This window comes from Myotis davidii, unplaced genomic scaffold (genome assembly GCF_000327345.1).
Source record: "Myotis davidii unplaced genomic scaffold, ASM32734v1 scaffold330, whole genome shotgun sequence".
Lineage (NCBI taxonomy): Eukaryota > Metazoa > Chordata > Mammalia > Chiroptera > Vespertilionidae > Myotis > Myotis davidii.
This window is the reverse complement of record NW_006283770.1, coordinates 4211257-4223892: the sequence shown is the minus strand read 5'-3', so window position 1 is coordinate 4223892 and position 12636 is coordinate 4211257. Positions and strand designations below refer to the sequence as shown.

Sequence of the window (12636 nt, the reverse complement as noted above, 5' to 3'; positions counted from 1 at the left end):
TTTTGCCATAAATTTTTATTTTAAGTAAATTTTTATTGATTTCGGAGAGGAAGGAAAAGGAGAGGAGAGAGAGCTAGAAACATCAATGATGAGAGAGTATCATTGATTGGCTGAGTTTTGCACTCCACACACTGGGGATTGAGCCTGCAACCCTCTGCATGTGCCCTGACCAGGAATTGAACCATGACCTCCTGGTTCATAGGTCAATGCCCAACCACTGAGCAACACTGGCTGGGTGGTGATCAATTTTCTTGGTTCTTCACAGTGAGCTCCTAAAATATCATTTTGCTAAATACACAACTATAGGTTGATAATTGTTTTATTTCACTGCTTTGAAGATGTTATTCCACTCTTTCTGTCTCTCACTGTTGTTGCTAAGTCAGTCTTTAGCATCCCTAGCACTGTATCTCCTCATCACTGTATAGGCAGGTACCTCAGAACAACTAATCTCAGATAAAGCCAAATGCTTATTGAGCAGGAGTCTATTTTTAACTTAGGGAGAATTGTGCCTGGAATGGAAGGTAGAGAGAACAGAATGGAAACTTTGTAGCATAAACAACTGGTGAGATTTGCAAAGATGATAAAAGAGAGATACAGGCGTTTTAAAATAGTATATTCTGGGGAAGGAGTCGGATCAGGGAGGAGGGGGTCAATAGGAGGGAAAAAGGGGGACATCTATAATACTTTCTACAATAAAAATAAATTAACTTAAAAGTTGCATAGTCTCATGATATATGTTAACAGAGTATGTGGTATGCACATAATGCCAAAATACATGTAGGTCTGCTATGCGATAATATAGCAAGTACTTTATTGTTTTCTACAGAAAGGAGGAAAGAGAATCCAGCTACCTAAGACGCATTGTTGTATTCTTAGCTGGATACTTATAGTCTCCGTATATGATGTAAATGGCTTAGAGGAAAAAAGGTTCCCATGGCAGGGCGTAGCAAATAATAGGTACTCAATGAAAGTTTGTTGAACTAAGTGAATTATAGCAATTATATAAATGTTGCCAATAACAACCAGGTTTCTTGGTTAAAGACTGAGCATGTGTAAAGCTACATGTTAAATGTTATCATAGTAGCTCCACAAATAAGAGATAAAAGCAAGCTGTGGAATGCTCGGGTTTACAAAATACCAGCCATCCTTGCTTACTCAACCATTGCACAGTGAATTATAAACTCGAACCATGGTTTATAATCACTATAATTGAGCAATTTGTATTTTCTCAGAAATTGCATTTGGGCCCTAGCTGGTTTGGCTCAGTGGATAGACAGTGGGCCTACAGACTAAAGGGTCCTGGGTTTGATTTTGGTCAAGGGAACATGCCCGGGTTGTAGGCTCAATCTCCAGTAGGGAGCATGCAGGAGACAGCCGATCAATGGTTCTCTATCATCATTGATGTTTCTATCTCTCTCTCCCTCTCTCTCTTTCTCTGAAATCAATAAAAAGTATTAAAAAAATAAAAAAGAAATTGCATTTGGTCACCTAATCCTCTCATCAAGGAGGCACTTTAATTCATTAAATCTTCTCTTAGCCGTGACTTCCTCAAATGAGCTCAGAGCTTAAATTCCACTAATGGTTGCTACCAAAAATAGTTTTAAATAAAACATCAGCACTTTCCTCAGGAAACTGCAACAGATAAGCCCACATACTTCTACTTAATTTTAGAATAGCAATTTCTATATTTAGATGCCCTGCTGCTGGAGATTTGCCCTTATCCTGTATTAGGAGATAGCACTAAATCCTTTTTCACAGCTAGATACTTACCAGAGTGCAGTAGAATGTGCAAACAATTCCTGTTGCAAACACAGAGCCCCAGAGATCAAACCCAGTCACTACAAAAGGAGAAAGAATATTGAAAGAAGTTTTTCTGAGAAAAGCAAGCTTTACCAGTACAAATTAACAATATTTTTGTCAGTGTTCGTTATGGGCAAATGAAAATCAAATTCGAGTTTTCTCTTGAATGTTCTCATGTTGACAAAGATTATTTTACTATAATTATACTTTCACTGAGTCCATACATTTCATGTAATGTTAAAAGCCAACTTTTTATCCTAAAATCCTGAAGCTTCTGATATGCACCAATTATTTGTCTTTTGTTTTTGTGTTCCTTTGAGCATATCAAAACCAAATAAACATCAGCCACGAGCTGATATTTCTAAATATAAGCAGATAACATGATTGAACTGAATATTGAGAACTTCCAAATATCATAGATACCATTATGAAATTGATTTCACTTTCTTTTTCCTTTTTGTTTCTGGGATTCTATTCTCTCAAAAAGGGTCAAGAATAAATCTTGACGTATAAGCACCGTTTATTATTATACTCAGGTTATCTGCTTTATGAAACCACTGAGAAATCACCGCATATTATGGATGATCTTGTGTAGTGGTTGTGCATGTATAATACCAAAGCTCCCATCATTACAGCGATTACAAAAAAAACAAATGACTAAACTGTGTGTTTTGGACCATCTGGGCAAAACCAGGTAACTCATTATTTGCATTACTTTCAATGTTCAACTTTTAGAGGTTTATATTGTGACTCCCACGGTAATTCAGGGCGCCCCGAACACAGGAATGTCTCCCCAAGATGTTTTAGGAATATTTCTCAAGGCCAGAATGCAGGCATAACAGTGGTGGAATGCGCCCAAGGAACTGTTGACAACTCACCTTGATTGAGCGCCAGGGCAGGAGCATACACCACCACTCCCGTGTAGAGGATCTGGTGGAGAGACAAGCATGAGGTAAACACTGAGGGGGGACACATGGAAGGGAAAGCTGCCTAGAAAGTTCTTTATTGATCTTAGAAATGAATTCCCTTCAACTTGTTCACCAAGCATTTCATTCCCATCCACTCTAATTTGAAAGTTGCTGACCACTGCAGCTGGTTTGCAGAAAGGATATAAGTGTAAGGTGGAGGAATAATAGGGTTGGGCTTTTTAAGGTTGCTGCAAACTTTGGGATTTTACAGCTAGATCTGGTGTGTTTCTAAAGGATAGGAAAATGGGCTTCAAGTTAAGTTTTTGATTCACTCTCCCCCTCTCTCTCTCTCCTCCCTCTCCCCTCATACACATATCATAATGACACAAATATGCTTTAGTAGTTTGTAAGCTATAGATTTTAGGAAGATGGAAAGCATCTGTGAGGAGGAAGTACTGTGCAGAGAAGACCAATGATGTGGTTCATCTGCACAATGAGTATAGCGCCTAACTCCCAGAACTGTGACCACTGCGCTGATGGAAGTGGGTGCAGTGCCATTTCATTCTATATGAAATTTCACCAGTTAGAGATTTACGTGAGGGCTTGGAAAGGTAAACACCTATAGACAGGTCGTAGATCATTCTTTTCATCCTTTTCTTTCTCTTAAATCCTTCAGCCTGTGTGAATGGGAGTTTCGATTAAGAAAGAGGAAGAAGGTAATCTTTCAGCAGAACATGCTTGGTGAGTAGTAGGAAACTCGCCAAAGGTGTGCCTCATGCAAGCTGAGGCTGTATGAGGGCACCCCAGAGCCTGGGAGAGAGGAGAGGAGTCCAGAAGGGGCAAGTGGGAGTATTGGTGTGGAAATAGTGTCTTCAAATAATTTTCAACAAAATGAGTATTTCTGATTCAACTCAGTTAACTAGACTTTTTCTTAATCAGTTAACAGACCATTTCATATCTTCATATCCAAAGCAATGTATATGTTATGGGTTGGCTCAACGAGATAGACCACTGACTCAGAATTTAAATTTAAGAGCCTTTTATTAAGCTGGCCAGCTGACCACAGCCGCACCTTCCCCCTCTGGGAAGCTTTGCAGCATGTGGCAGAGACCAAGGGTGCAGTATGATCTTTTATAGCAAAACAGTGTTAAAAAAAATCAACTCCAAAGCATTCCATTAAAAGTTCATAAAGAGTTCACAAGCACAAAGGGGGGTAAACAGAGTCACACCTGGCTGGAGCATATCATAATACATTGTTTTTCTAAGACAATCTAACAATTTTTCTTCCACTGTTACCCTGACACAATCCTTCTTCCACGGTTACCCTGACACAATCCTTGAACACAATCCTCCCTCGTACATCCCCCTCCCTTCGAGCACATTCAATTTCTCATGTCTCATTTCCTCTCCTCAGCACATTCTGTAACATTCTGTAACCCTTCCATGGCTCCGTCCCCTACCCTGTAACAGTATACAGATTTTTTTTTTTACAAAAAGAGCTGAAGTAAATATTAAGAAAATGCTTTGTTTTTCTTTGTGGTTTATGATATACATTGGTTTGCTATTATTTGTATGCATATATGGGGTACATGCAATGGGTAAGTAGATGAAATCACATTATCTCAAAAATATTATCCTTAAAAGAAACTATTTTCTTCTTAGTATCAAATTTCTCTCTTTTTTAAAATATATTTTATTGATTTTTTTACAGAGAGGAAGGGAGAGAGATAGAGAGTTAGAAACATTGATCAGCTGCCTCCTGCACACCTCCCACTGGGGATGTGCCTGCAACCAAGGTACATGCCCTTGGCTGGAATCAAACCTGGGACCTTTCAGTCCGCAGGCTGACGCTCTATCCACTGAGCCAAACCAGTCAGGCATCAAATTTCTCTCTTAATTGAGTTAACTACCACCTCAAATAAACTAACCTGTATATTGTCACCCACAATTCCACATTTGTAGCTGCCCTTATCCTTACCGTCTGCACAATGTAGATGACTGTTGCAGCATAGCGAACTCCTTTGTTGAATCGTAGCTGTAAGTACTAGAAAGAATAAAGAATGTGCAAAGAGTCAGTGAGTCTTACCTAGAACTGCTAAGAAGTTTCACTTTTTGTTATTCCTTGGAGTTTAGTGCTTTGGATTTGTCGTGTGCTTGTATGCTACTAGTACATACATGGCAGAACAAGAAAAAACATGGATTGTTTAAAGTCAAATATATATTAAAGCTCAATACTTGTTCAAGCTTCTCAAGATAATCAGGGAAGATAAATAGGTTGCTTAAAAAAATATGAGCATTCTGGCTTGCTACTCAGGATTTTCCTACTGGATATACTAAAGCCATTGTCACCTTTTATGTTCCCATTGCTCCAAAATTCACTTCAGGCCTTTATTTAATCTTTTCCAGACTACAGTAGTAGCTCCATAACTGATCTCCTGGATTCCAATCCTTCCCACCATTCTATTAACCACACATCAAGCCAACATTGCTTCTCTTAATGGAACTCTGCTTATGTCTCTCTTTCTCAAAATCTTTATTCTGCATTGTGGATGCTTTATATTCCAAACACTCTATTGTCTGATCCATGCTTTTCTTATCTTAAGTAAAACTATAAAGACAGTATGGAGAAAAGGGTACATGAAAAAAAAATAACTAGATAAATAAAAAGACTTCTTGAATTCTACTTTGAGTTTTACCACTATCTCACTCATTGATCTAAGCATCTGGTTTCTCATCCGTGAAATAAGAGAGACTGTTCCAACTGTATAATTTTACATATGAAAGAATGTATTGGCTTATTCAGAGCATTCAATGGCCACCTTTGCTGTGTCTACAGCTATTACTGCAGTCAAAAGTAAAATGAAAGTTCAACAGAAAAGTTGCACACTTTGGGTTTGCACAGGTAACATTTAACATGGTGTTCGATTATTTTCAAAACCCCAAATCTGATTTAGTCACATTATTTTCCATCTCAGAAAATAGCAAGTCAACTTTTCATGTTGGTTCAAGCCCAAATAACATGGAACATTGTTACTCCTCACCTCCTCTCACTGTCCACATCCAGTTCATAAAATAATCGTGGGGCCTACCCCCCAATTTCAAAACACAGTTACTTAGATTATCTCCTCTGCTGCCACTATAATACTATCATATCTTGCCTAGATTATAGCAATACCCTACTAATTAGACCCCCTTCTTCAGCAGTTAAAACCTTATAATCATTCTCAACATCCAGGTAGTGTAACACTCAAAATACAAATCCCATCATCTTACTCCTTTGCCCAAACATGGTAATGACACATATCACAGTAAAAATCAATCCTTACAATGACCTAAAAGGCTTAATAACATTGGTTAAGACCCTATCAGACCCTAAATATCTATTTCACAACAAACATTTTGTAATATCATTTACTATGCTAAAGTAAGATACAATAGTGATATCATATACCTATCCATCTAATTTCTCAAAATTTATATATAATTGCTTATATATAAATTTAACTTAAAGAGAAATAAAAAGGGAAGAAATTTACCAAAAAGTAATCTATAATGCTTAAAAACACTATAAAAGAAGATATACAGTAATAATATCCTGTGTATTCTTATAAAAAAAAGTTTGAATTGAAGAGTAAGGAGTTTAGAAGCCATACAGTTTGATAAGCCCAAGAAAAATGAGAAAGCAGGTAGATCAGACACCAGCCTCTAAACTAGTGTTAGATGTAAACAACAAACTGGATTTATTAGTGTGTGATAAAAAAAATAAAAAATAACATTAATTGAAGTTGAGACAGCATGATGAGACTAATTATAAATTAAGTGGCAATAATGAAAATGTATGGTATTGCAAATGAGCTGAGCCTAATATATAACTTGAGTGTGAGAACAATTCCTTATGCTTTGACAGGGGACAGGGTGGTGATAAAGTAGCACAGATGGCATATCTTAGTCTTGAAATCTCACTGTATATCAAAGCATTTAAACCAGTTGGCTACTGCCATGTAATATCCACCCCAAAACTCATGGGCTTAACAATCAAGGATTTATTATTTCTCATAATTTTGAAGATCTGTTGAGTGATTCCTCTACTTGTTTTCTCTGGGCTTCCGTGGGGTTGAAATCAACTGGAAGATCAGCTGGGTGAGAAGGTCACTAAAGCCTCTGGTTGTTACTTGACAATGGCTGGTGACTAGAGTGTCTCTGTTTCCCTCTGTGTTCCCACTCATGCTCCAGAAGCTAGACCAGCTGGAACAGCTTCCTGGCATAGCAGTGTCAAGAGAGCATTCCAGGAAAGCAAAGGCAGAAACTCTGAGCCTAATGAAGCCTAAGCTACACACATCATTTCTGTCACATCCTGTTGGTCAAATCACAAGGCCAAGAGCTGGGGAAATAGACTCTACCCCCTCCCATATTTAGTGCTTTAAAAGGTCCCAGAATGAATATTTACCGTATGGATCAGGAACAGGGAATGGATGATGAACAAAGAAACAAATTCAAGCTTCAATAGATAGACTAAGTCATAATAGAAATGTGGGGACAGTAGCAACAACCATAATAATAATACAAAACTCTCATGTAGCATTTACTCTTTGCCAGGATGTGTTAAAAGTATTTGCATATGAATGTCAACTGTAATTGAAAAAATAAAAAAGGTTTTGCATTTACTCCTCAGAGATGTCCTTTGAGATAGGTGATTTTATCATCACTATTTCACATATGTAAAAATCAAGTACAGAGAAGTTAAGTCGTTTTCCCAAAGTCATGACAGAGCTGTCATTCAAAGCCAAATAGACTTGAGTCTGGAGTCCATACTCTTAATCCCTATGCCACACTGCCAGTTCTTACAGAGCAAGAGACAATCCCAAAATAACTTCATATGTACTTTACATAACCTTGATTTCTTACTATTGGAGAATTTAAAAATATGTAGAGGGCAATAAACTTTGTAAATTAAATTTATATACTATAACCCTATAGGTATTCCCATATGTAAATATATTTTAAAACAGGAATTAAATAGCTTTTTCAACCCATGTTTGTCCCATGGAGGCACTGATATTGTAAATATTTTTCTATTTCTGTATTAATTTAATAATCATTTAGCTTACAGGATTAAAAAAAAAGAGAGAGAGAGAGAAAACAACCCTCTTCTGTTAAGAGTCCTCTGCTGTGACTTAGTAAGGATGTTTGATAAGGAAAATAAACACTTTTTTTCATAGAAACTAAATATTGGACATGCAAATTCAATTTTTTTAACTTGACATTTTTCTTGAGAATTATTGCAAAGTCAAAACACGACTACCTCATTTCCTCTCACTAAAATAATCTCCATATTTGTATTATTGAGCAATTCTTTCTCATTAAAATATTTTTTTAATTTTTGAAAACATTACCATTTCCCCGTTAAAAACTGGAGCATAGTAATAATTTGTATTAGAATGCTCATCTCTACTATCTGATGGAAAAGGATACAGACAAAATGGTTCTCAGTGGGCTTTACCACTCTACAAGCTAGACTACGTCATTCACCTGTACTATCTCTGTTTTCCTACAGAAAATGACAATATTCATGATAAACGTTCTGCGGGCTTTTCAGAATATGTTAATAATAATACAAATAATAACTTTAGCTCTCTCATTGAGAAGCTCTTAAAAGTTAGGCAATGCATTCAGTAGTCCTACACAGGTTCTCATTTAATCCTCAAAATAGTCTCATGGTGTTGACTCCATGACTTTGTTCTACAGAAGAAAAAACAACTGTGTCTGTATCCAAAGCTTAAGCTTTTCCCAATAGCATTGTCATATTTTTCTTAAAAATAAGTGAGTATTCTTCAATTACCACATATCATCATTAAGTGGATGTGTATTATTAGAGAAAAAAAGCAAAAACAAAAGATTGATCAAGTGGAGAGAAAATAGCAACTCCTCCCAAAACAAAGAATAAGGGGAGAATTGTCTTACCTCATAAGTGCTGGTGATGCCAGACCTGTAGAACACAGGCAGAAAGAGCTCGGATGTGAAGATGATGACAAAAGTATACGCAATGAAGAAGAGTGTGAAGGAGGCCCCAAAGCGGTAGACCTCGGAAGGGGCCCCCAGGACAGTGACAGCTGACATGAAGCTGGCTGTCAGAGACAACGCCACGGGACCACAGCTCATTTGTCTCCCCCCAACCAGGAACTCCCTTGAAGTCGCCTTCTTTCTCTCCTTAATAGCAAAGAACACCCCGATTCCAGAAGAAATGATAAAGAGGGCTGCAAATACGACATAATCCCAAACCGCGAAGTTCTTCACCTCCATGCCGGGAAGTTTGACACCAGAGAATTGCTTTCAACCAGGTCTCAGGGAAAAGTTGCTTCCAGAAGCAGAGCTCAGTACAGCAGGTGCTTCGCTGAGAGAGCAGACTAATTCTGTGAAGAGAGCGATGACCAGAAACACCTTTGTGGATCTTCAGACACCAAGCGGTACTCAGGGAAGATCTCAAAGGTTGACTACAGAGAGGAATCTGGTAATGGTGTTGGTACCAACGGATGAGAACTTGAAATCTGCCCCTGACCAGGAGCTGTCTGTTCCTCTACTCAAGCATATGCCACAGAGAAAGAATTCAGATGTGTTCTGAAATTAATAACCAAGTGGGAGGTGGGGGTGGGGGATTGGAGGTGGAATGGACTTGCCAGATAACATGCTCTTTTATCTGCTAGATTTTTTTTTAAAAAAACTTAAGGTTAAACATTACTGGGAAACAGAGGTGATACAGGTTGACCACCTCAGCATTTTAAATTAGTCAAATGGAATCTGTAAAATGCAAACACAACCCCCTCAGCGGTGTCTTTGTCCTGAGTGAGGAAGGGTGGAGGATGTGAACCTGCAATCGCCTGAGGCAGTGAGTGTGGAGGGAAAGGAGCAAAGACCAAGGAATCAGGAGACCTTTGCTCAAGTCGGCTGAAGCTTCAGTGAGCTGTGATACTGTTAACAAATCATTTAACCTTTCTGAGACTCATATGGTCAAGGGAATAATGATCCTACAGGGTTGTTATGAGTCTTTACGTGTCTCAAATTTCCTTTCCCTCTTTTATCTGATCTTTAAAATGAAAAAATAATATTTACCTTATTGACTTACAGGGAAGCATACTGAACTTAACAGTTGATTCTCTCTTGAGTCTAGGCTTTAAAAAATACACTTACCCAAAATTTAATAAATTATTTGTAGTCTTCAGCTTGATTTTTTTCCATCTCTCCTTCATATTGACCAATTTACAATACTTGTACCTAGAGCAGGGGTGGGCAACCCCTGGCATGCGTGCCAAACATGGCATGCCAGTAACTTTTGCTGGCACGCAAAATCCTCTCTTATAATCTTCCATTTACAATTTTTTTCTTAATATTGACTTTTTTATTTTTTCAGATAAATTCAGTGTAGGTGCATCTTAGATAAGGAAATAATTTTACATAACAAGTTGTGCATGTCTCTGAAGGTCACGAAATGTAAACCTGATGTAAAATCTCTGTCATCAGTGACGCAGCAGCAAAAGTCCCACTGATAATACCAAACGGAGTCATAAAGTTTTCTGTCGGACTATCAGTGGACATGTATACATGAAAAAATAAATGTATTTTTCATCATCATATACTGTGTTTTTGTTGCTCGAATGAATTTTATTATTTCTTCAAAGTTCTTCACATACGTACACCTTAAGAGATATCAAGTAGGCGTAACATGTTCTCAAAAAATTAAGGTTGCCCACCCCAATCCTAGAGGCTTAGTTAGAATTAGGACCAAGATAAATGAGAGAAGGGGGAAATCCAGTTATAGATACTATTTTCTGCTCTTGTTAAACTCTGTTGATTGCTCTGAAGTATCCCCAGCAAGCCTTTGGTGGCAATTGCTCAGTGCTGTTTATGCTTCTCTTTTCTTCTCAAGGCCTTTCCCAGCCCCGCCTCAGCAAAGCCTATCGATGCCACAAGATCTAGTTCATGTCTCCTGTGCTCCTGGAAGCTTTTCCTGACTCACACCTCTTGCTTCCCCACCCAACTCCTCTAGGATGCGACCTTCCTTGGTACTCACCTTGTAATCTGTAAGTACCCTCACCTATTTCAAAGCATCTTTATATGTATGTCTATATGAGTGGTTCAGATAATCAACTCATTAAAGATAAAGGCACAAGTCCCGGTCAATAGAGTGTAATGAATAACAGCTATTGTAGAAAATTAAAACTGTATTTAATTTAAAAACAAAAGAAGAAAAAAAAATATCCACTATGCCCAAGGCCAGAAACGTTTCTTATCAAACATAAGAAACTCTAATTTTGCTTTGGACATCCAGGTAACTGAATAAATCTTTGATTATTTGTTTAGTCTAGATACTGTCTTCACTCCCTACTTTGCTCCATGAGTTTAGGCCACAGAAAACTGTGATGGCTGAAATGTGCTTTTAGTTACAAATAAACATGCAAAAACTCTGCCAAGAGCTGTCTGTGACATGTTGCTTACCTTCCTCCTCTAAGTTTACAGAGTTGATATGATCTGGATTAAGGAAAAAGGAGGTTGTTAATATTTTTACCTTAACCTAAAGCTTTTCATTTTTTTCATCATAAGGTATCCCACTTGTACAACAGGTTTTTGTTTGTAATGATCTCAGCAGAAAATCAGAATTCTGGCTTTCCGAGGCTTGACTATTTTATACACCACCTAAGCATTAATATTGAATCCACAAGGCACATAAACAACTTGTACAAGTCAGGTGAATATTAATTCCAGACACTATTATTACATCAGTGATGCTCCCAGGTTAAATACCAGGAGCTTGAAGCTCCAGCGTCAATGAGTACTACTAGTTTTAATTAACCTGCATCTACATGAGCTCCATTAGTCTTGGATTTCAAAACACCCTGGAAGCAAAGCAGCTAATCGTTTGGGATGTGAAGGAAATTTTGTGCCCCTGCTTGCAACATTTTGCTGATTATAAGGCATTGCATCAATGTGTTCATTTAACTCTCACTTGAGGTAAGGGTATAAAAGAGAGGATTGGTAGCATTCCATGTCTTCACACTCTCTTATAAAAACTCACTCTATGCAAGGTTTTTGTTTTTATTATAAGGCATAGCATCAACTTATTAATAACTTTTCAGGGAAAACAAAAGAACCAATACATTCAATTGCTACATCAACTAGAAAGCACATCCCTATATCCAAAATATTAACATGGGGGGTGGGGAGGAAGGGAAAACATGCTTCGTTGGCCTGAGGAAACCCCAATATTTCCTACACCCTTTTGCAGGTGCCACGAATGCCACCATCGACACTTTATTCTTTTAGTGTAAGGTTGTTAGAATGTAAACACCATCACCTGCCACATACACACTCCCCTAATAAGTAGGTTAGATTTAGAATTGTCATTAATAGTTTCTGTAGAGTAAAATAGTTCTGCAAGATGCACAGGGCAAGTAAATTATATTGGAAAAGAGGAAGAGAGTTTGAGGATATGGATTGCTACCAACAGGAGGAACCCGTAAAGATAGAGCATCCAAAGAAAGCCATGTTGCTAATACCGTACAATGCACACGGTGTTTACTAGTATTTTGGCCTGGGATAGGAAGGAGGAAAGTATACTGGGATGGGCCTTGGCCATTCTGAGACTGCACTGCTTCCAAAAGCCAGTGGAAGCAGGAGTAGAGTAGTAAGGTAAATGGGTGTTATTTGTTTGGTTTTGATTTTAAACCAGTCAAAAGTGTGCCTCAGCCCTAACCCATTTGGCTTGGTGGATAGAGCGTCAGCCTGAAGACTGAAGGGTCCCAGGTTCGATTCCAGTCAAGGGCATGTACCTTGGTTGTGGGCACATCCCCAGTAGGAGGCGTGCAGGAGGCAGTTGATTGATGCCTCTCTCTCATCAATGTTTCTAACTCTCTATCTCTCTCCCTTCCTTTCTGTA

General features: G+C 38.1%; 1 protein-coding gene across 1 annotated transcript in view; it reads right to left on the bottom strand.

The window, feature by feature from the left end:
• The window catches only part of SLC5A12 (solute carrier family 5 (sodium/monocarboxylate cotransporter), member 12), a 38233-nt gene extending 28602 nt beyond the window's left edge, over nucleotides 1–9631 (bottom strand). Inside the window, exons 1-4 of the mRNA XM_006753957.2 lie at nucleotides 8670–9631; nucleotides 4687–4752; nucleotides 2679–2730; nucleotides 1771–1838 (exon numbers count right to left, since the gene is read on the bottom strand). Coding sequence (XP_006754020.1) covers nucleotides 1771–1838; nucleotides 2679–2730; nucleotides 4687–4752; nucleotides 8670–9008 — 525 coding nt within the window. The 5' untranslated portion in view covers nucleotides 9009–9631. The remainder of the gene's footprint in view (nucleotides 1–1770; nucleotides 1839–2678; nucleotides 2731–4686; nucleotides 4753–8669) is intronic.
• Between the last annotated feature and the right edge of the window lie 3005 nt (nucleotides 9632–12636).